This window comes from Stegostoma tigrinum, chromosome 11, assembly GCF_030684315.1.
Source record: "Stegostoma tigrinum isolate sSteTig4 chromosome 11, sSteTig4.hap1, whole genome shotgun sequence".
Taxonomy (NCBI): domain Eukaryota; kingdom Metazoa; phylum Chordata; class Chondrichthyes; order Orectolobiformes; family Stegostomatidae; genus Stegostoma; species Stegostoma tigrinum.
Window position 1 is genome coordinate 67,535,419 of NC_081364.1, and position 24,953 is coordinate 67,560,371.

The window sequence follows — 24,953 nt, forward strand, 5'->3', positions numbered from 1 at the left end:
GGATAAATGTGAGGTTATCCACTTTGGTCACAAAAACAGGAAGGCAGATTATTATCTGAATGGTGGCAGTTCAGGAAAAGGTGAGGTGCAATGAGACCAGGGTGTCATGGAGGAACAGTCACTGAAGGTTGGTGTATTGGTGCAGCAGGCAATGAGAAAAGCTAATAGCAGCTGGCCCTCAGACCAAGAGGATTTGAGTTCGGAGTAAGGATGTTTTACTGCAGTTATACTGGGCCTTGGTGAGGGCACACCTTGAGTACCATGTGCAGTTTTAGTCTGTTAGTCTGAGGAAGTACATTCTTGCTATTTAGGGAATCCTGCGAAGATTCGTCAGACTGGTTTCAGGATGGCAGGGCTGATATATGAGGAAAGACTGGATCAACTGGACTTGTTATTTCTGGAATTTAGAAGAATGGGATTTGGGGGTGTGGTTTTTAGAAACATCAAATCCTGATGAGAATGGACAAGCTAGATATGGGAGGAATGTTCCTGATGTTGGGGAAGTCCAGAACTAGGTGTCACAATGTACGAATAAGGTGTAAGCCATTCAGGACTGAGATGAGGAAGAATTTCTTCACTCAGAGTTGTGAACCTGTGGAATTCTCTCCCACAGGAAGCTGTTGGGGCCAGTTCATTAGATATATTCAGAAGGGAGCTGGATGTGACCCTTGCGGCTAAGTGGATCAAGGGGTATGGAGAGAAAGTAAGAGTGGAATACTGAGAGTGCATAATCAGCTATGATCATATTGAATGGTGGTGTAAATTCAAGGGGACCACGTGGCCTATTCCTGCACCTAGTTTCTAAGTTTCAATGTTTCTGTGTAAAATGCAAGCACAGTCTCTTCATACAGGTTATAGTACTCGCTATTATATGTGTTCTAGCCTGTAAAATAACACAAATCCAGATTCTGATATTCCAACAGTTCCATTCAACACAATAGACACCAGCACAATACCCTTACATTCACCAAAAGAACTGCGGATGCTGTAAAACAGACACAAAAACAAAGTTGCTGGAAAAGCTCAGCAGGTCTGTCAGCATCTGTAAAGAGGACTCAAAGTTAATGTTTTGGACCTGGTAACCCTTCCCCAGAATTGATGGGAGCTAGGAAAATGTTGGTTTGCATGCAGAAGTCAGGGTGGGGGTAGGGGGTAAGGAGTAAAAAATAGGCAGAAGAAAGAGCTCAAAGAGAGAGAAGAACAGTTGGACAAAGCAGTTGAAAATGATCTGGCTAGTGGGGTGAATAGCTGTTAAGAGAGGCTGCTAGTGGCTAACAACAGGTAGTGTGCAATGGCAAGCTATGTGATAATAAGACCTGGGTATGTGGGGTAGGGCCTAGGACGTGGGAGAATATAGGCTCTAAAATTATTTAGCTCGATATTGAGTCCGGACGGCTGCAGGGTCCTCAAGCAGTAAACCAGTTGTTGTTTTTCCAGCTTGTGTTGAGCTTCACTGGAACACTGCAGTAAGCCAGAGACAGAGATATTGGCCAGGGAACAGGGTGATGTGTTAAAGGAGCAGGGAACTGCCAGCATACACATGAAGCTCATCTCCATGTGTATGCTGGCCCTCCCAGATGGAATGACGTGAAGATACAGGCATAATTAGCAAATTTGCTCACCGACACAGACCTGTATCAACTTTGTGTTTTTATTTCTTCCATGTTTGACAACTTCTGAGCAGGCTGTCAGGGCAAAGGCCTCACTGCCCAGTGCAGCAGTGTGAGTGTTAATGGCTCAATGATACCGTCTCAGCTCCTGCCTGGATTATTATTCTTTTGCCGTGGCTTAAATTGCTTTCTGCTGACAGGCAGGGTCAGAGTAATCCAAGGCTTTATAAGGGGGCTCAGAGACCTGGAGTGGGGGGGGTTTGATTGTGGCCTGTCATTGCTCAAGTCAGTCAGTTCCTGTGCTGGTTCGGGTCAGGTTCAGAGAGGATCACCATCGAGGGAAAGTAAGGAGAAAGTTTGCTTCGACTGAGCTGCACAACAAGCTGCAACCATGAATGGCACCGAAGGAGAGAACTTCTATATACCCATGTCCAACAAGACAGGTGTGGTTAGGAGCCCATTCGAATACCCGCAGTACTACCTGGCTGAGCCTTGGAAATTCTCCGTGCTGGCAGCCTACATGTTCTTCCTGATTATAACAGGGTTCCCCATCAATTTCCTCACCCTGTACGTCACCATCCAGCACAAGAAACTTCGGCAGCCTCTTAACTACATCCTCCTCAACCTGGCTGTTTCTGATCTCTTCATGGTCTTTGGTGGATTCACTACCACCACCATCACCTCAATGAATGGCTATTTCATCTTTGGACCAACTGGTTGTAACTTTGAAGGCTTCTTCGCCACACTTGGAGGTAAGATCCCGATGTGTTTTCATCCACTGGTTCATTGCTTGGTCCAATTTCAGGGATCAGGAGACATGAGTTCATTGCCAGTTCAAGCCCTTGTTTGCTCAGAAGCTGTATGTGGGGAAAATTCAATGGGATATTCCGCAGATAGATATTAATGAGGCTTTAAGTTAATTTATCTACAGCGGATGCGATAAAGTGTAAGAATTACATGTGTGACTTGATAAACCGCTTGCATTGCTTAGTGCAAACTTTGCTCAACGAGCAAAGTTAAAAGTTTGGAGCAAGAATATCGGGTTATAGATGTTATAATCAGATAAGCTAAGATACATTTCCTAGCTGTCTGGATGGGACTTCCGGAGAGTTCCAGAATTGTAATGCTGCAGAAGGATGCAGTCCAGACTATCCTGTTTGCAATGGTTCTATTAGCTCATGCCAGTCTCCTGTCTTATCCCCCTATCCCAGCCCCCCATTTCTAACAATTGCTGTCTTGAATGCCTCAGTAGAACCTGCCTCTACCATATTTCTAGGCAGTGCATTCCAGACCCTAACTAGTCACAATGTGGAAAAGATTTTTCTCACTTCCTCCTTGCTTTGCCCGTAGTGTTCAGTGGCGTGTGGGTTATAGGGGGATGGGTCAGGGTGGGTTGCTCCAAGGGGAGGTGTGGACTTGTTGGGCCGCAGGGCCTGTTTCCACACTGTAGGGAATCTAATCTAATCTAATCTAATCACTTTAAACCTATGCCCTGTCATTGTTCTTCCTTTTAAGAGTGTTTTGAACCCAGCCCTTCTGGTCCAGAGGCGCTGAAACTACTACCGTGCTGCAGGTCACTTAAAATGAGTCCCGTTAACATTTAGCAGCAAATGGGAGCAAGTCAGATTGCCTTCATACAGGGACAGTGAATTCTAGTGACGTTTGACAGAATATGATAACCCCTACACTAAAGGGACAAAATGATGCATCATGTTGTGCCATGTCTGATCCTGACTGCCTATTAAGGCCAAAGTCCCTGGGTATCAACAAGGGTAAAACGATAGAAGTTGGCTCAAGTTTCAATCCTCTAATCCTGGCAAAGAGAAAACTCAGTATAGTCTTCACATGGAAAAGGGAATAGTGAAGGGATCATTGGAACACGGTTTAAGCTGAGGGAATCTAGACAGGGTAAATGTGGAGGAATGATAATCCCAGAGTGGGGAGTCCAGTAAGGGGGGTCAGAGTTTAAGAATAGAGGGTAGGACATTTGGGAATAAGATGAGGAGAAATTTCTTCACCCAGACGGTGTAATTCTCTGCCACAGAAAGTAGTTGAAGTCACAACATTAATTTTTTTCAAGACGGAGTTAGAAATATTTCCTGGGGCTAAAGGAGTAATGCTGCAGAAGGAGGTGAGAAAGCAGGGAACAAGGGACCGAATGATTAAGTGTGATCATATTGAGCAGTCTCAAAGGGCAGATGACCTACTCCTGTTCATTTTCTCCATGTTCTATGTCCTCCTCTGCCTTTAATACTCTGACATGGCATTGGCTGTCCAGTAGAAAAAAACATTTAACGCAAAAATCTAGAGTGAAGAGAAATGGAGAGTTTGGAAACCAATAAAAGGAGGATAAGAAACAATGTTCTCACAGCAACCAAAGGATAGAAGAAATGGGGGTCACCATCAGAAGCAGAATATCAAGAACAGCAGTTGTGCAAACTAACTCTCAGGAGCAGAAATGGGTAACATGAAAACATCTGTTTGCTGAGCGATTCCAGCGATATTTGAGAACGGAAAATGACAAGACAACCAGAAAAACAATGTTAAAAGCTTGGAGAGAGAACAATGTGTGAATGAATATGAGCTTATCCCATTTCCATCCTGAAGATGAGTATATTTGCCTCAAAAGGATCAAGGAGAATCTTACAAATTTAAAACAGTTACACTGGAAATGCTTGGGTAACTGATGAACAAGAAAAGGAACAAGCATGGACAGGATATTTTGAAAGTGTCACTTTGGCTATGAAGATTTTCACTCATTTCTCCTAATGTGGATCATGTAATTTTGGAGACCTTGGGGAAGTTCCTGTGACAGTAAACGTGGTTCAACTAAATGATTGCAAAATTGGACAGGCTTTAAACAAGGGGTGAAATAAATCATGAAAACATTTAAAGGAACCTGGAAAAACTCCTGCTGAGCAGCAAATTCCAATTAGCATTCTGTGTACATGGTGGGACATGTAAGTAGTGCAAATTGTGATTCAGCGATAAGGCAGGGAGTAAATAATAGTGTAAATCATGCTTGGTGTAAGAAGGTGAATGTGAAGCCTAGTGTAAGTGGGAAACAATGTTAATTAGATGTGGCATTGATTGAAGTGGGTACAGAGTAAATAACTTGCAAATTAAATTTGCTCAAAATGTAATTTCATACAGTCCAAATCACCTTCAGGGGATGTAAAATATGGTGGGAATTGAATTTGATGACCATCAAATTTGATGTAAACTTCATGTGGTGTAAAGAGTTTGCTTTGATTTATCATTGTTACATATGCCAAATACAATGAAAAATACTGTTTCATGTGCTAACCAGGCAAATCATTTGTTGTGTAAGTACATCATAGAACATAGTGTTCCAGCTACCCTCAGTTTGTAAATACCCTGATGTTAGGGTGATGGAAATAACTAGAAAACAGTGATGGAGTTGGCAGCATTTGACTCCTGAGTGAGAGATTCAGCTGATTATGGCTTATGTCGTGTGTTTTGCCACATCCACACGGCTTCATCATTGTCTTTCCACCTCGAGAACTTTATTTTGTTTTGATTGCTCTTGGGGTGCCTCCTGATATCTCCCTACAAAAGGCTAGGGCCCCGTACATCTCTCATACCCTCTTGACCTTGGGCGGTGGCACTGGAAAATGAGCCATGATGCTGTCATTCGGCTTGGAGCCTGGGCCCTGCAGTCGGTGCCCAGCAGGGTCTGGGAGGAGGTACAGTACCCATGCAGCTTGGAGATGGTGAATGCAGAAGTGACAGTGCCAGTGGCAGCAGGAGGATTCTGGGGGCAATGTTGGACAGCAGAGACTGGAGGAGCAGAGAGGGTAAAGTCTGCAGAAGAGGAAAGATGAACTTTAAAGACATTTCAGTTTGTAGAAATACCAATTTAATATTAATTTATTTAGTGTTTTATCATTTACACACAATTTATTCAGCAATTTATTCTGTAATCCAAGATGGTGCTGAAACAAGATGACATTATCTACTTTTCACTTTAACTGGGTATGAGTGACAATATATTAAATTTTTTAAAAGTACAGAAAATATCATCCCTAATGTATAGGTCTGTTCATAACTCTGGTAACAGTGGGGATGAAGCTATTCTTGAATCTGTTGGTGTATGTTTTCAAACGTTTTGTATCTTTGAATAACAGGGATAGGAAGGATTTTTCATTATATTGGCAGCTTTCCTAAAGCAGCAGAAGTAGAGATGGAGTTGGAGGTAGGAAGGCTGGTTTTTATGATGGACTGTAACTGTAACTTCTTATGGCCTTGGGCAGAGCCATTGCCGTACCCAGCTGTGATGCATCTGGATAGAATGCTTTCTATGATGCACCTGTAAAACTGGGTAAGGGTCATTGTGGACATGCTGAGTTTGGGTAGGTGGATGGACCAGGATAGATTATTGATGATATTTACTCCAAGGAACTTGAGGGTCTGACCACCTACCCCTCAGCACCATTGATGCAGAGAGGGACATGTGCTCCACTCAGCTTCCCAAAGTCGATGACCAGCTTCTTCACTAACTCAATTGAAATCATATCTTGATGCAAACAGTGAAAGAAGTGCATCCAATTCAGTGTAAACTCAACTTGGTGTATATCGAGCAGGACGCATGTTAAATTGTGCCAGTCGATGATGTCACCAATCAAATGCAGGGCAAATATTGTTTGGTGTAAATCGATCAGAGTGTACATAAAATTTAGTGCAAATCAAATGTGATGCAGGTTGACTTTGTTGGACAAGGCATGGTGTGACCATATCTGGGATACTGTATCCAGTTTTGGACTCCTATTAATTAATTAGATTAGAAACTTTACGCAGAAGTTTGGGCACACAATCTGGTGACAGTTCTACAGCTGACCAAGGGAGACCACTGTGGCTGGGAGGACCTGCCACAGACCAGGCACATATTTAACTCCTCATTGGTCCTCATTGCCCAGAAGCTGGAGAATCACTAGCAGTGCCCTTGGACATATCCTCTGAGGACACTACAGAGATAGTTGATCCTGCCATCTCAAAGCTGCAAGCCCCTTTCCCACATTCAGAAGGTGCAGAAGGAGTGGATTCACTTGCCTCTGGTAACAGGTCTCTCTGTATATCTGGACCATCCAAACACAAAAGTCCCTGGGGTTGGCAAGTCAAATGCCTGGGGGATACAGACTTCACTGCTGACCAGGCTACCTACCCTCAACTGTGGACCAAGGGACTATAGTAAAATGTAGAGGGAAGGAGAGAAAGAAGAAAACTTTTTGAGGGCACTTTGGTAGTAAGGTGATAATGCACTGTAAGATAATAAAATGTGAAGCTGGATGAACACAGCAGGCCAAGCAGCATCTCAGGAGCACAAAAGCTGACATTTCAGGCCTAGACCCTTCATCAGAGGGTCTAGACCCGAAACATCAGCTTTTGTGCTCCTAAGATGCTGCTTGGCCTGCTGTGTTCATCCAGCTCCACACTTTGTTATCTTGGATTCTCCAGCATCTGCAGTTCCCACTATCTCTGATAATGCACTGTACATTATTTGTTAGATTTTTATAAATGTTGCTGTTTTGATCTTGCACCTTTGTGTTTGAGCCTCTGAATTCCCAAATGTAATTGCCAGGCGGTATAAGGAAACTAAAGTTATACAAATGTCTTTATGGGTTGACAAATGCAGCCGGAATATGATATTTCTCATTTAGGTTCTATAGTTGAAAGTGTGCTGCATTCAGTTTTAAGCAGACCCTGAAATTTTCTCCCAGTATCACAGAAAGAAACTAGCGGGCATCTTTATGATGCATCTTGATGATTTTATCGAGAGATTCTGTAGAACATGAAGGGTATGTGATGGATTAAATAAGAAGAGAATTTAGTATGAGAAATCAGGATTTCTGAGTCTTTAAGTATTTGGCACAAGAAATTAACCATAATCCTAACCAACGGACACACAAGAAATACCACAGATTGATGTCTGAGTTGAGAGTCTGCTGCAGCAGGGGGTTACAAGATGAACAAGATGGGTCCTGCTGATACCATTACCCCGTTGTCTCTATTCTTCCCCTGGCCTTGGTATCCAAAAGTGTGTGAATGAGCTGGTTTGAATTAAAATGATGTCTGGGACAGAGAGGTGCACAGCAAACAGTGAGCTAATGCATTGGGATGGAACATCACAGGTTTTGTGACCTGTACAGCCCATAGGCCTGTGTGTAATATTGTTTCCCTTTGAAGGTCCACGGAGCCCCCGTGAGGTGGCTTACAGGCATTTTCTTTCCTATTTGATCACTTACAGTTTCCAGCATAACTGAACATGACAGTGGATTATCTTTGGCTTGAGACTTCCAGCCTCTGTCTTCCAGTGTCAGTGAGGCCATGTTCATCCAGGGTTCTTGTCATCCAGCTTCCCACTTCACTAGGGTCCCACCAACCCATCTAAATGAGCCTGCACATGCCCACGCACATCACCCCGCCAACCCCAGACCTGACATCTGGGGCATATGCCAGGTGTGGGGCTCTTGTGGTGCAGTGATTGTCTCCCTACCTCTGGGCCAGGAGGCCTGCGTTCAAGCCTGACCTGGTCCAGAGGTTGTAATAATAATATCTCTGAATATTACTAGTTGGTTAGAAAAGTATTTACTACGTCAGGAGTGTTCATACATAGAATCTCTCCAGTGTAGTAACAGGCCATTTGGCCCATCATATCCACACTGACCCTGCAAAGAGTATCTCACCCAGACCCCTACTCTACCCCTGTAACCCCACATCTTCCGTGACTAATCCACCTAGCCTGCATATCCCTGGACACTACGGACAATTTAGTATGGCCAATTCACCCTAACCTGCATGTCTTTGGACTGTGAGAGGAAACCAGGAGAAACCCACTAAGACATGGGAAGAATGTGCAAACTCCACATAGGCAGTCACCCAAGGGTGGAAGCAAACCCAGGTCCCTAGGGCTGTGAGGCAGCAGTGCTAACCACTGAGCCACCGTGCTGTCCAATGTCCCTAATGTGGACATGCTCCCTCCTGCATGAACCCAGCCCACCTATGTATCCCATTTTTAAATAATTTTGTCCTCCCACCGTTCAATTCCTACTCCCCTTTCTCACAACCTGCAGCCCTCAATCCCAAACACTAGGTTCCTGAGAATCGTTTCCAATCCCTCAAGCAACCTAGCCTGGTAGCATCACCCGAGGAGAGCCCAAAACCTCTGACTGGTGTCCACGATCAGGACTGGCCAGTATGGAGGCATGTTTGGAGTCTGTAATAATTTCCACAGAAGCAAAGATCCTCTCAACCAGATGTGGCCAATCCCCTAACTTACTGTGCCAGGAACACCCGCAACTTCTCGCACAGACATCAGTGTGACTACTCACCTTAGACCTTCTAACACGTTTAGATTAGATTAGATTCTCTACAGTGTGGAAATAGGCCCTTCGGCCTAACAAGTCCACACCGCCCCTTGCAGCATCCGACCCAGACCCATCACCCTCACACACCCCTGAACACTACGGGCAATTTAACATGGCCAATCCACCTAGCCCACACATGTTTGGACTGTGGGAGGAAACCAGAGTACCGAAAGGAAACCCACGCAGACACGGGGAGAATGTGCAAACTCCACACAGACAGTTACCCGAGGCTAGAATCGAACCCGGGTCCCTGGGGCTGTGAGGCTGCAGTACTAACCACTGAAGCCACCATGCCGCCCACGTTCTGGGTGTTTGCTGCATTAGCAATGTGAGATTGACATGCACTGTCGCACAGCAAGATGGCCAAGGACTGCCAACCAGCAAAAGAAGCTGCCTCACCAAGAACGGCTTGGAAATTACATTAACGTTTATGGCCAAAGCCTTATATGAAAAAAAGACCTGTTGAAAGAAATGAGCAGACTTTGATAAATTTAGAAAGTGGGATAGAGTTTTTTAGATTTGTTCCCTAATTCTCTACCACAGAAGTCAGTGGAGGCCAAGTCTCTGAATATACTTCAGAAAGAAATAGATAGATTTGGTAAGGCCACTTTTGGAGTATTGCAAACAATTCTGGTCACCCTGCCACATGGACAGAAAAGGTTTAAAGAGATATAGACCAAGTTTAGGTGAACAGGACTAGATTATTTTGGGAAAGTTGATCGGCATGGATGAGTTGAACTGGAGGCTCTATGTCCATGCTGTATGACTCTATGACTCTAATCTAAAGGTGTCATGAGCAGAGGGCAAGACTAGCTACCCCTGCTTCTGTTGCCTATGTTTCTAATGTTTCTAGAAGAATATATTTTGGAATTTAACGGGCTGTATTAAACAATTTTCTTTTCAAAATTTCTACTTTGCAATTCCAAAATTCAATTTTTGCCTTTAGCTTGTTGGACTTTCCTAAGGCCTTGAACATGGGTAAACATGGGTATGGAGTTAGGTTTTCTAAAATAAACACATTTTTGGAACAGCCTTGAATAAAATTCTTGGGAAAACATTAATTCCTAGCAGCCATGATGGTTCACATTGGACATTCAGCAGAAACACAAAATAAAATGGAGGATTCAAATGTAGCGGCGATGCAAAATTGCCCAGATAAAGTCTGAAAATATCTATTTAAAATGAGAATTGCAACTAAAAGGAATGAGGACAGAGATTGCTTGGAAATTAAAACAGATAACAGGAACTGGAGAACTACAATGGAATATTGAAACACATAACCCAAGGAATGTCTAGGCTTGTCTTCCATGCAACTGAAAAGCAATTAATTGTTGGAAATGAACATAGGCACATTGGAACAGGAGTAGGCCATTCAGTCTGTTCCACCATTCACTGAGATCCTGCTGATCAGTTGCCTAACTCCATATGCCTGCCTTAATCCCTTAATACCTTTGATTAATTAAAAAATTATCCATCTCAGATTCAAAATTAACAACTTATCCAACATCCACAATTTGTGGAAGAGATTTCCAAACATCTCTCCTGAAAGGTGTGGCCCTAATTCTCAGAGTGTGTCCTGGTTCTATAATCCCCAACCCAGTGGATTGTTTAAAATGTATTCTAGGTTCTTTAAATTGGATGGACCAAAGTAAGGTTAAGAATTTGTGAGCTCTACTTGCTTCAGGTTTGGAAATGACAAAGTGCTAAAATCCCCAAAAAGACTAATTCCATAATAATTTTGGGAATCCCTGTATGATAGCTGAGTAAACCACTTAATCATTACATATATTGTTATTTCAAGTGATATATCCTTACTTTGAACAGACCATCTATGAAAAAGGTTCAAAGAAAACAGGATTTTGGGAACTCAGTGATTTTACAGTTTACACAATTGAAACATTGTTGAGAGATAGTAGGAACTGCCGATGCTGGAGTCTGAGATAACAAGGTGCGGATCTGGATGAACACAACAGGCCAAGCAGCATCAGAGAAACAGGAAAGCTGACATGTTGGGTCTGGACCCTTCTGTATTCCATTAACATAATCTAGCCTGTCTAACGACAATATTAAACAGGTACTATTGTTATCAAGAAACAGGTGTTTAAAGGGAAAAAAGAGGCTAATTAACTTAAAACTACAGTTTGAGATTGGCCACTACTATTCCATAATTGTATAAAGAGAAAAGATTAATAGCCATCAATGTAACAGAGAAATGGATAGGAACTGGACTGGGGCTTTTACTACATTCGGAACTGACAATGGCACTGTGTGTGTGTGTGTGTGTGTGTGTGTGTGTGTGTGTGTGTGTGTGTGTGTGTGTGTGTGTGTGTGTGTGTGTGTGTGTGTGTGTGTGCGAACTGTGACAACACATGCTGTATTAAGGAATTCCTGAGAGCAGATAAAACTCTAGTGTTGGAGTTAGTGATATTGCTGAGTATGTTGAGATGAGGAGATCTTGATCCTTGGAATGAATAATAAGGTTAGCATTGACTGAGGTGACAATGTTTTTCAGTTTGTTTATTTTAATGACCTTATGGCTGTTGTTTGAGATGGAGATGTGGTTGAACCTCTCGGAATTATTGACCTTGTTGGGTAATTCTGAGATGAAGGTGTTGTTGAGTTTGTTGGATTGAATGATCTTGTTTGGGTTACTTGTGATAAAGATAATGAGTCTATTGAATTGAGTAGTGTTCATTGAAGACGGTATTGGAATTGGAGGTTTGGTAGTGATAATACGGTAGCAATTGCTCTTTTCATGGTGTAGTTAGATCTATCGAACTAATTAAAGTCGATGGTGTCATTGGGTCTGCTGAAGTAATGGGATTTGGTACAATTGGATGTATTGATGTAATGGTATTTGATGGCGTAATTGGATCTGTTGAGGTTATGGTATTTGATGGTGTGTTTTGATCTAATGAAATAATGGTGTTTGACAGTGAAATTGGATCTGCTGAGATAATAGTGTTTGATGGAATAATTAGATCTGCTGAAGTAATCACATTTAGTATAATTGGATCTGTTGAAGTAATGCTATTTCATGTCATTGGATTGACAGATGTAACACTATTCAATGGTGTGTTTGGGTCTGTTGGGCAGTATAGTGGCTCAATGGTTAGCACTGCTGCCACAAAGCACCAGGGACCTGGGTTCAATCCCAGCCTCAGGTGACCATCTGTGTGCAGTTCACACACTCTCCCTGTGTCAGTATGGGTTTCTTCCCTCAGTCCAAAGATGCGTGGGTTAAGTGGCTTGGCCATGGTGCCCAGGAATGTGTGGATTAACCATGGGAATTACAGGGAAACTATAGGTAGGTGAGTCTGTGCTGGTTGTTCTTTTAAGAGTTAGTGCGGACTTGTTGGGCTGAAACACCTGTTTCCACACTGTAGGGATTCTATGAGAAGCAAGTGTATCTGATGACATAACTGGATCTACAGAATTGATGGTAATTGATGTTGTAATTGGATCCACTGATGTGTTGAATTGCCAGTATTTGATGATCATTTTGGATCTATTGCATCAATAGACTTTGATGGTTTATTTGAATCTGTTGAAAAAGTGGTGTTCTGCAATGTATTGGGATCTGTTGAAGTAATGGTATTTGAAGATGTAATTAGAATCTACTGACATAATGGTTTTGCTGATGCAATTTGATCAATTGCTGTAATGGTATTGGATGGTGTAGTTGGATTGACTGAAGTAATGGTATTTGACAGCACAATTAAATCTATTGATTTAATAGTGCTTCCTATAATTGTTGATGCAGTTATATTTGATGGTGTCATTGGATGTACCGAGGTATTTGGTGCATTTCAATATACTGAAGTAATGTTATTTTATGGTGTAATTGTATCTGTGAGATGATGGTACTTAAGTGTATAATTAGATCTATTGAAATAACGGTATTTGCTGTAATTGGATGAATGGAAGTAATGATGTTTGATGGTATAATTGCATCTACTGATGTAATGATCTTTGGTGTATTTGGATCTAATTGAAGTGATGGGATGGGATAAAATGATGTAATTGAGTCTGCTGAGATGATGGTATTTGGTGGTATAAATGGATCTACTGAAATGATATTTGATGGTTCAATTGGATGTTGAAAAAAAAGGCTTTCTATAGTGTAATTTGGTCTATTGAAGTAATGAGATTTAGTGTAATTGGGTCTTTTGTAGTAACTATATTTAATGGTGTAAATAGATTAGTTGATGGTGATGTGTTGGGATTGCGTGCATTTGCCTTGGATAACATCACTGAGTTTGGAGTTTGTGAAGCAATTGTATTTGTTGGAATTAATGATCACATTGATTTGCTTTATTGAGATCATATTGAGTTGTTGGGGATAATAATGTGCTTGAGTTTGATGGGAATAGTGGTGTAATTGGGTTTGATGTGGATAATGTGTGATTGGATTTGATGGAGAAAATGACGTGATTGAATTCAATATGGATGATGATGATGATGAGATTGGGTTTGATGAGGATAATGGTGAAATTGGATTTGAGGGGCATAATGATGATGTGTTGCATTTGATGGAAATTGTTATGTGATTGGGTTTGATGGGGCTAATGATGTGATTGGGTTTGATGGGGATTATAATGTGAGTGGGTTTGATGAAGCTTATGATGTCATTAGATTTTTGGAGGTAAGGATGTGTTTGTGTTTGCGTTTGCTGGAGATACTGATGAAATTGTGTTTGATGTGGCTAATGATGTGATTAGATTTGATGAAGGTAATGATGTGATTGGGGGGGGGGGTTGATGAAGATAATGGCGGGATTTTAAATAGATTTTGTTGAGTTTTGTAAGAATGATTGATGTGAGGCTTTCTTTTGGTCTGTTGGAGGTTGATGATGTCACTGAGTTTGTTGGCAATGGTGATGTCCTTGCTGTTATTGCTGACATCTTTGTGTACATTGCTGATGATATGATTGTGTTTGCAGCTAAGGATGTCCTAGGATTTTTTTTGAAAAAACGTTTGAGTCTTCCTGTCAGAGTTGCTGATCTCAAATTGTCATCATTCTTTGTAATGATATCAATGGGTTCTTTGGAAATCATGATGTCATTCAATTTGCTGCCCACAATTAAGTCATCAATTGTTTTTGAAAGCAATGATATTATTGTTATTTAGTATCCTGATTCATTCTGTTGAATTTTATAATTTAGATTAAGATTTTTGAAGGAAACATTTAAGTTGTATTTATACAAATGGTACCATTGACCTTGCTCTAGGTAATCCAGCAACTAAGCTCGTTTGGGATGACTTTTTCTTTAGAGATTAAAGTGTGACTGAATTTGCTGGATGTGACATTTTTATCGGTAATCTTTTGCCAATACTTTTAAATTGACTTTGGTCCAATTGATATTGTAACTGATTGAAATCTTGCTGTGTCAGGGGAACTGACTCTCCCTTTCTGTCTGTCAGGTGAGATCTCTCTCTGGTCGCTCGTGGTTCTTGCTATTGAACGATATGTGGTTGTCTGTAAACCCATGAGCAATTTCAGATTTGGCAGTCAACACGCCATTATGGGCGTGACCTTCACATGGATCATGGCATTGGCTTGTGCCTTCCCCCCACTAGTCGGATGGTCCAGGTAATCACATTTGTCGTTCACCCTACCCTTCTTTCACTGATCACCTCAAGTGACACCTTCGCCTTCAGAGAAGCCGCACTATTACATATTCCAACTCTCATGTGGATCTGATCTGCCTTAAAAACCAGGGCATCAATGAAAAACCAGTTCAGACTCTCAAATACCAGCCAAAATCCATTAAGTATTATTTACTGGAGTGTCAGTCTGGCGGGGGGGGGGATGTGTGTGCGTCTGTGTAACAAAGAGCATGTTGGTGCCTGTGTGTGTGTGTGTGTGTGTGTGTGCATTAGGGGGGTTGGTGTTTTTTGAAGGCTGTGAAAGCTGCAGACACTGGGGTGGTACAGTGACATAGTGGTTAGCACCGCTGCCTTACAACATCAGGGACCCGGGTTTGATTCCAGCCTTAGATGACAGTCTGTGTGGAGTTTGTACGTTCTCCCTATGTCTGCGTGGGTATCCACCAAGTGCTCTGGTTTCCTCCCACAATCTAAAGCTGTGCAGGTTAGGTGGATTGGCCATACTACATTGCCCCATCCAGAGAGGTGTAGATTAAGTGGATTAGCCATAGTAAATGCAAGGTTAAGGGGTGGTGGGAGATGCTCTTTGGAGGGTTGGTGCAGACTCAATGGGCTGAATGGCCTTCTTCTACACTATAGGGATTCTATGAACATGGTGGATGGGGTGCCTGAGTGAGGCAGGAGCCAAAATGTTAATGTAAGCAGAAGTGTGTTCATGATGAGACACAGCCTGATGCCTACCTGATGCCATGAATAGCTTCAAAACTCCTTGAAAATACCATACTCAAGGTATAAAGTCATACACCCTATTCATAATTATTTGAAGTCTCTAAGGCTTTCCTTACCAAGCTGTCAGGAGAATGGAGGCCTACCTGGAAGCTTAGGAGCAGTGAAGCTTGCTGGACAGTGGAAGGTGACAGTGGCTGGAAGGTCGGGACTGAAAGGCTCAGGCAAGTGCCACAAGAGGGAGGAGGGATGGTAAGGTTTGGCCCTAGGGAAGCCGAATTGTAGGGTGGTCAAGGGTCCTGGCTTACTATGTGGGAAGAATAGACAAGGCGGTGGGCTTAATATTTTGGGAAAGTGGGGAAAGGGGGCACAAAGAGTCTGAGGAGAGGGCTCAAAGGATTCTAGTAAAGATTGGTGATTAGAACCAAGTGAGAAATGGAGAGTGGGATGTGCAACACACTTCTTCATGGGCCTTCATCTTTTGGCACCCCATCAGTGAAATCCCTCAGTCCTTTTAATATTGATGAAGTATTTTTGTTTGCAGGTACATCCCTGAGGGAATGCAGTGCTCATGTGGAATTGATTACTACACCCTGAAGCCTGAAGTGTACAATGAATCCTTTGTCATCTACATGTTTGTTGTACATTTCAGCATCCCCCTGACTGTTATCTTCTTTTGCTATGGCCGCCTCGTCTGCACAGTCAAAGAGGTAGTTTCAAATGCACTTCTCTTGTCATTTCTAAAAAGCGCAAATTTCTGAGAGTGGTGCAAATCCAGAATAAAAGCAGCACAATGTGGGGAATTGCTCAGCAGGTCAGGCAATGGCTGTGAGGACAAGAAATCGAATTAACGTTTGGGAATCAATGATCCCTTGTTAGGATCGGGAGAGATCAAAACAGGAACAAGTTAAGGGAAGTGACAGGATCGGGGTAGATGTGCGCACAGGTGGAATGGAAAATCCAAATGACGGGCAAATCGGAGCTCTTGAAAGTGCCTGTAAACAGCGCTGGAGCCTGTCGTATATCCCTCAGCCAAACACAGACTTGCTGACCACCTCTGACTGGGCCCGTATCATTCCCTCAGCGCGTCACTGCCAACTGTTTTCTTTGCCACATAATACTTCTTACTTTTCTTGTTCCCTACTGGAGGCTTTATGGGTTTTTTCGCACCATCCTGTTTTCACTTGCTTCAGTCTGGTGTAATATCTGGATTACTCCTGGTGCCATGAGCTAGTGAGGGTAGGAATAGGAGGATAGAGCAGATGAAAGTGTGACTGAGGAGCTGGTGCAGAGGAGGATTCGCATGTATAACGAGGATGGATTGCACATGAATTGGAAGGGGATTAACATACTGGTGTGGAGATTTGCTGGAGCTGCTCAGAAGGATTTTAAACTGGCAAGTTTGGGTGTGCTGGTAAGGGGTACCCAAGGAGACAGTGAGGAAATAGATCAGTCAGAGACTGGAACATTTAGGAAAAAGGAGCAGGTCAAACAGTCAGGGCAGGCAGGGACAAAGCAGAGAATGAGGTAGGACTGATAAATTAAACTACATTTATTTCAATGCAAGAGGCCTAACAGGCAAGGCTAATGAACTGAGGGTGACGTTTCGGGCCTAGACCCTTCATCGGATGAAGGGTCTAGGCCCGAAACGTCAGTTTTTGTGCTCCTGGGATGCTGCTTGGCCTGCTGTGTTCATCCAGCCCCACATTTTATTATATTGGATTCTCCAGCATCTGCAGTTCCCATTATCACTAATGATCTGAGGGCATTGTTGGCAACATGGGACTGGAATATCATAGCGATTACAGAGATGTGGCTCAGGGAAGGACAGGACTGGCCACTTAATGTTCCAAGGTATAGATGCTATAGGAAAGATAGAATGTGGGGAGGGCAAGAGAGGAGGGGGAGTGGCATTTTTGGTTAGGGATAACATTACAGCTACACTTAGGGAGATGTTCCTGGGAATATGTCCTGGGAAGTTATTTGGATAGAACTGAGAAATAAAAAAGGGATGATCACCTTATTGGGATTGTACAATAGCCACCCCATTAGTCAGCAGGTAATTGAGAAACAAATTTGTAACGAGTTTTCAGTTATCTGTAATAATAGAGTGGTAATGGTAGGGGATTTGAACATTACAAACATAGGCTGGGACTGCCATAGTGTTAAGGGCTTAGATAGGAAGAAATTTAAGTGTGAACAAGAAAATTTTCTGATGCAGCATGTGGGTGTATGCACTAGAGAAGGTGCTAAACTTGACCTACTGTTGGGGAAATAAGGCAGGGCAGGTGACTGAGGTGTCAGTGGGGTAGGACTTTGGGGCCAGTGACCATAATTCTGAGTTTTAAAATAGTCTTGGAAGAGGATAGACTGGATCTAAAAGTTAAAGCTCTAACTTGGAGGAAGGCTAATTTTGATGGTATTAGGCAAAAACTTGGAGGCGGGTATTTGCAGGTAAAGGATGGCTAGAAAATGAGAAGCTTTCAAAAACAAGATAACAAGAATCCAAAGAGAATATGTTCCTGTGAAGGTGAAGGGCAAGGCTGGTAAGTGTAGGGAACACTGGATGACTAGGGAAGTTGAGGTTTTGGTCAAGAACAAGAAGGAAGCATTTGTCAGGTATAGTCAGTAGAGATCGAGTGAATCCCTAGAAGAGTATAAAGGCAGTAGGAGTATAGTTAAGTGGGATATCAGGAGGGCAGAATGGGGGCATAAAATAACTTTGGCAAATAGTATTGAGGAGAATCCAAAGAGACTCTACAAATACATTAAGGGCAAAAGGGTAACTAAGGAGAGAATGGGACCTCTTAAAGATCAGGAAGACCCCCTATGTGTGGAACTTTAGAAGATGGGGCAGATGCTAAACAAATATTTCGTATCAGTTTTTACCGTGGAGAAGGATATGGAAGATCAAGAATATGGGGAAATAAATAGTGACATCTTGAAAAATGTCAATATTACAGAGATGGAGTTACTGAATGTCTTAAAATGTTTAAAGGTGGATAAATCCCTGGGACCTGATCAGGTGTAACCTAGGATTTTGTACAAAACTAGGGAAGTGATTGCTGGGCCCCTTGCTGAGATATTTATATCATCGATAGCCACAGGCGAGGTGCTGGAAGACTGGAGGCTGGCTAATGTGATGCCACTATTTAAGAAAGGTGGTAAGAAAAAGCCAGGAAACTATAGACCGGTGAGCCTGACATCAATGGTGGGCGAGTTGTTTTGAGGGCATCCTGAAGGTCAGCATTTCCATGTATTTGGAAAGACAAGGACTGACAAGGGATTGTCAGCATGATTTTGAGTATGGGAAATTGTGTCTCACTAACTAGCTTAACTGAGATTTTTGAAGAACTAACGAAGATTGATGAGGGCAGAGTGGTGGGTATGATCTGTGTGGACTTCAGTAAGGCATTTGAGATGGTTCTTCTCGGTAGACTGGTTAGCAAGGTTAGATCACACTGAACAGAGGGAGAAATAGCCATTTGAATTCAGAGCCGGCACAAAGGTAGAGGCAGAGGGTGATGGTGGAGCATTGCTTTTCAGACTGCTAGTCTGTGACCAGAGGTGTGTCACAAGGATCGGTGCTGTGTCAACTGTTTTTCATTATTTATATAAACAATTTGGATGTGAATATAGGAGGTATGATTAGTAAGTTTGCAAATGACACCAGAACTGGAGGTGTAGTGGACAGATGTAGAAGAAGGTTACCTCCGAGTACAATTGGATCTTGATCAGATGGGCCAATGGGCCAAGAAGAGGCAGATGGAGTTTAATTTAGGTAAACGTGAGGTGCTGTATTTTGGAAAGGCAAATCAGGGACTTATACACTTAATGCTAAGGTCCTGGGAGCATTGCTGAACAAAGAGACCTTGTAGTGCAGGTTTTTAGATTCTTGAAAGTGGAGCCACAGGTCGACAGGATAGTGAAGAAGGCATTTGATATGCTTGCCTTTATTGGTTAGTACATTGAGTATAGGAATTGGAAGGTCATGTGATGACTTTTCAGGACATTGGTTAGGCCACTTTTGGAATACTGCGTTCAGTTCTGGTCTCCCTGCCATAGGAGGGATGTTGTGAAAATTGAAAGGGTTCAGAAAAAATTTACAAAGATGTTGCCAGGGTTGGAGGGTTTGAGCTACAGAGTGAGGCTCAATAGGCTGGGGCTATTTTCAATGGAGCGTCAGAGGCTGAGGGGTGACCTTATAGAGGTTTATAAAACCATGAGGGCATGGATAGAGTAAATATACAAGATTTTTTCCCTGTTGTGGGGAGTCCAAAACTAGACAGCATAGGTTTAATGTGAGAAGGGAAAGATTTAAAAGGGACCTGAGGGGGCAGTTATTTCATGCAGAAGGTGGTGTGTGAATGGACTGAGCTGCCAGAGCAAATGGAAGAGGCTGGAACAATTACAACATTTAAAAGGCAACTGGATGGGGAAATGGATAGATAATGGTTCAGAGGAGTATGGGCCAGATGCTCGCAAATGGGACCAGATTAATTTAGGATGTCTGGTTGACATGGACAAGTTGGACTGAATGGTCTGTTTCCATGTTGTATATTTCTGTGACTCTAACTGTTCCAACACAACAGCATCCCATAAACACATCCTTAGCAAAGGCAAATTCAGCAAAACAGATTTCTCTCACTTGCTACAACCTCCAGACCAAGAGAAGGAACACTGACAGAATGAATCTAGCAGCTGAGAGAGAACTCAAGTTTTTTTTTTCTTAAGAAACAGATCTGTATCTAGAAGCTTCAACTCCAAAACTCCAGCTTCAACAACTGGAAGCAAAACCACAGCCCTCCGTCTGTGTGATAATGGGAACTGCAGATGCTGGAGAATCCAAGATAACAAAGTGTGGAGCTGGATGAACACAGCAGGCCAAGCAGCATCTCAGGAGCACAAAAGCTGAAGTTTCAGGCCTAGACCCTTTGGGGGTCTGTTTGGCCTGCTGTGTTCATCCAGCTCCACAATTTGTTATCTCAGTCTGTGTGAGCCCGACTCCACCCATCAAGCTGCTTTGTGTAACTTTTTTAAAAAGCCTGAAGCTATTTACTCCACTTTCATGGAGCAGACACCTCAACACCAGGTTAACACCATCAGTCTTCACCCAGGTCAAAACAAATCCATCTTAAAGGCACATATCGTCACATAACAGCTTCTAATATTATCCTTATGACAAATGTTAAACTAATTGGCTTGTTAGTTTCTTGCTTCCTGTGCCCCTCCTTTTTTAAATTATATTAGCTATTTGACAATGTCAAGGAACCTTTGCGAACCTAATGAGTTTTAGAAAATTCAATCCAATCCATCAAAGAATAATCCAATGTATCAAGGAGGTCTCCTAATAAAATGGCAGAGGTTTTCCCCTCTTGTTACGTTTACTATCACAATATTTGCCCCCTTCAGGGACATCTCCTCCATTTCACATGACTATGCCTATCCCAGTCATTAGTACTGTCAGCTATCTCCCTTTCCCCTTCCCTAAAACTTTGCTTTGTCCCTGCAAGAGACATCATTGCATCCTTTGGTTTGAAGAGTACAAGGGACCAGATGGGTTTCTCTGGGCTTTGGCTGCCATTAACCCTCCCAGTTCTGAGTTCTCTGCTGTTGTTTGACCAGCCTGAGGTTCAGTCTTGTTATTCCATAATTCTGGGTTCCGTATACAATAACCCAGCAGCCTGTCACCTGCAGTTTGTAGCTTTGTAAATTTGACGTCCACTCAATGTTTGTTCCTCCACTATGTCTGCCTCCCTGCCCTGACCTTGCTCCTCACTCACTAATGCTCCCTTTCTTGTCCCCAGGCTGCAGCCCAGCAACAGGAATCAGAAACCACCCAGAGAGCTGAGCGGGAGGTCACTCGAATGGTTGTCATCATGGTGATTGCTTTCCTCATCTGTTGGTTGCCGTACGCCTCTGTGGCATTCTACATCTTCACCAATCAAGGCAGCGAATTTGGGCCAGTCTTCATGACCATCCCAGCATTCTTTGCCAAAAGCTCAGCTCTGTACAACCCTCTCATTTACATCCTGATGAACAAACAGGTAAGACAGATTGTCCCTTAGTTTTTACATGCTCACTCTCACCCAAACACTCTGCCTGTATTACCTCACTGTGGACTCTTATCTCTCTCTGTGAATCTGTGTCTGTCACATTTATCTCTCTCTGTCAATCTGTCTATATGTCCCTTTATATCCAAATGTGTGTTTTACTGAGTCTTAGTCTCTCTCAGTTTGAGAGTCTCTCTCTGGCTGTGTGTCTATGTGTGGGTGTTTGTCTGAATGTGGTGTCTCAGTTTCTTTGTGTGTGTGTGTGAGTATGTGTCAGTGAGGAAGGAAGTGAAGGCAATGAGAATATTTCACACCATCAGATCTTGATTTCATGAGTGCATACTGCAGAATAGCTCTTTATTCAGTTATTAATGTACTTTTACATTTTCACAATGCACTCCTCCTCTGTCTCTCTCTTACTCTGTCTCTTTCTCTCCCTCTGACCCTTCCTCTGTCTTCTTCTCCCACTGTTTGTTTGTCTGTCTGCCCCTGTCTCTGTTTCCCTCTGTGCCTGTCTCTGTGTCTGCCCCTGTCTCGACATGTCATTCTCTGCTTGTCTCTGCCTGCCTGTCACTGCCTGGACTAGAACCTGCTGTCTTGTGATTTTTGACCTTGTCCTCCTGAATAACTACATAATCCACTTTCTGGATTCCCCTGTCCACAGTCCAGACACTGAATCCTCGTTGTTTCCCTTCTGGTGTTAATGGTGTAGGCTACGTCATCAGTGTTCAAAGGGGAGGCACTGGGATCACATGTTACACCGATAGCGAGGGTGATGGGTGGCTCGGGATGTATGTTGTTGGACTTGTGCAGGCTCAGAGTGACTGTCCTATTCTTCTTTTTCTCTCTCTCTCTCTCCCCACTACCCCAATGTCCCCCTCCCAGTTCCGTAACTGTATGATCACCACGATCTGCTGTGGCAAGAATCCATTCGAAGAGGATGAGTCTGCCTCAGCTAGTGCCAGTAAGACTGAGGCTTCGTCCGTCTCCTCCAGTCAGGTGGCCCCTGCGTAAACATGCCAGCTCGCCAGGCACAGGTTGGCACATGATGTTGAAGCTGAATTTTCCAAACAAAACAAGCCGTCTTGTTGAGATTTGAAGGACCGTGATTTCAAAACAAGTCCAAGCGTTCTAAAGTAGTGGAACTTTTCATCTGCATGGTGAAGATTGGAACAGAATTTGAACAACACTTCCATCTTGAGCTTTGTGATTATAACAGTGGCAGTGAGTCTCCCCCCACTGCCATGTTGTCAGGGTATTGTGCACTCTAACTCCACCCAACTGTCTAGGAACCCCCACCCACCCCCATTATTTTTAAAACTCAGATCCTTCCTCAAATAAGCCTGCCTACTGGCAATACTCCAATGTAATTTACCTGTACAGGTCTGATTTAGCTAATGTAGAAACCATTCAATTTAATAAAGAGCATATTGCAAATAATCTGTTTGCTAGTTTTCATTCCACCCTATCTCCTCCAAGAGGTGCCAATCTTTGGCGGTCTTCCCTTCTGCACCCCCGCCACCCTACCGAAAGCCCCTTAGTCACCTCACTGTTGAGGAAGCCCATGCCCAAGACTGGGGTGGATTTGTCGAGGGTCTAAAGGCTTCTGGATGTGTCGATGAACAGAACGGTTTAGAAGGATATGGGCCAAATGCTGGCAAATGGGGCTAGATTGGTTTAGGATATCTGGTTGGTGCAGATGAGTTGGTTTGGCAGTCCCGTTTCCATGCTCTATGACTCTGTAATCCCTTCTGCCTTCCCCATCAAAGAGCGCCTGGCCTCAGAACTTGCCCCTCACTTTATTTGTCTTATCAAGAGATCTTCAGTCATTTGGGCCCATACGCTCTACAGTTTAGAAGAATGACAGGAGATCTAATAGATGGATATAAGATGCTAAAGGGATTGACAAAGTAGAGGCAGAAAGGGCTTTTTCTGTTGTGGGCCAAGCTAGCACAAGAAATCATAGTTTTAGGATAAGGTGTTACAGATTTAAAACAGGGAACAGAAGAAATTACTTCAATTAAACGGCCATGAATCTGCAGGATTTATTATCCCATGCAGTACAGGATGCTGGGACATTGAGTAAATTTAAGGAGGGGATAGATTTTTAATTAATAATGGGTTAAAAGGTTATAGGGAGCAGGCAGGAAAGTAGGCTTGAGGCCAAGATTAGATCAGTTATGATCATATTAAATATTGGAGCGGTCTCAAGGAGCTGAATAGCCTACTCCTGCTCCTATTTTTGATGTTTCTGTGTTTAATGCCTTGGTGATACAGCAGATGGCTGACTCGATGATTGGTCTCTGGCCAATATCTGACAGAATCTTGATGGTGAAGTTAGAAGGAAGGTCTTTCAACTTTCAATCTGATTTAGATCTATAAAGACACCAAAACGTTTTATTCTAATGTCCAAACAGTTCTGAAGTACACCAATTCAGGCAATTAGCGAGGCTGATTTCAATGCAAAAGTAGGGTAAGGGAAAGTTTAATTTGTTACCAAACCACATGGCCTGGGCTCAAGGAACAGAGATAAAGTTGTAGAATCATAGAATCATACTACAGCACAGAAAAAGGCCCTTTGGTCCATCACATCTACTCTGGTCACAAACAACCACCCAACTATTCTAATCCCATTCTCCAGCTCTTACCCCCTACCCTTGTATACCTTATCATTGCAGGTCTACATCTAAATACTTCTCAAATATTATGCATGTTTTTTGCCTCTACTGCCCTTATAGGTAGTGAATTCCCATCACTCTGTCAGTGAAAAATGTTTCCTCACATCTCCTCTAAAGTTCCACCTCTTACCTTAAATCTATGCCCCCTTAGTATTGCTCCCTCCATCAAGGGGAAAAGTTGCTTCCAGAACTGGATTGTGACCAATATCATGGCGCGCAGATTTGCTAGTGCTACAAGGGACGGTTTAAACTGAATTGTCAGGGGGGTGTGGGACCCTAAGCAGCACAGAGACATGTTTGCGGCTGGAAGGGCATAATGTAATCAGAAATAGCAAGTTGAAGAGACAGGTCAGGCTGGAATACGACAGGGAGCAAGGAATGTCTGTTGAATTAAATTGCATTTATTTCAATGCAAGAGGGCTGACAGGAAACACTGATGAACTCAGGGTGTGGATAGGTATGTGGGACTAGGATATTATAGCCATTAGGGAAACATGGCTAAGGGAGAGACAGGGCTAACAGTTTAATGCGCCAGGGTACTGGTGCCTTAGATGGGACAGAGGTGGAGGAAAGAAGGGAGTGGGAGTTGCATTGTTGAGTCTCATGGCAGTAGTCAAAGATGAAATAACTGAGGGATCATTCAGTGAGGCTTTGTGGGTGGAACTTGGAAATAAGAAGGGAATGGTGATGTTATTGGGGTTGTACTGTAGGTTTTATGTTATCTATATCAATGATTTGGATGAGAAAGTACAAAGCACGATTAGCAAGCTTGCAGATGACACTAAAATAGGTGGTATCGTGGACAGTGAGGAAGGTTACCAGAGGTAGCAGTAGGATCTTGATCAGCTGGGGAAGTGGGCCAAGAAATGGCAAATGGAGTTTAATATAGTT

The 24,953-nt window shown here is 42.9% G+C and overlaps 1 protein-coding gene across 1 annotated transcript; it reads left to right on the forward strand.

Moving 5' to 3' along the window:
* The first annotated feature begins 1,846 nt into the window (after window positions 1-1,846).
* LOC125460247 (rhodopsin) lies at window positions 1,847-22,824 on the forward strand. The gene is made up of 5 exons (XM_048547485.2): window positions 1,847-2,362; window positions 14,420-14,588; window positions 15,876-16,041; window positions 21,139-21,378; window positions 22,270-22,824. The coding sequence occupies exons 1-5, from the start codon at window positions 2,002-2,004 to the stop codon at window positions 22,396-22,398; spliced, it is 1,065 nt and encodes a 354-aa protein (XP_048403442.1). The 5' UTR covers window positions 1,847-2,001; the 3' UTR covers window positions 22,399-22,824.
* The last annotated feature ends 2,129 nt before the right edge of the window (window positions 22,825-24,953 follow it).

Bases quoted from the DNA above. Each gene is read 5' to 3' on its own strand.
- LOC125460247 (XM_048547485.2), top strand. From the start codon at position 2,002: ATGAATGGCACCGAAGGAGAGAACTTCTATATACCCATGTCCAACAAG. The intron at 14,589-15,875 runs GTAATCACATTT...TTTTGTTTGCAG, and splicing joins CCACTAGTCGGATGGTCCAG to GTACATCCCTGAGGGAATGC. The intron at 16,042-21,138 runs GTAGTTTCAAAT...TCTTGTCCCCAG, and splicing joins TCGTCTGCACAGTCAAAGAG to GCTGCAGCCCAGCAACAGGA.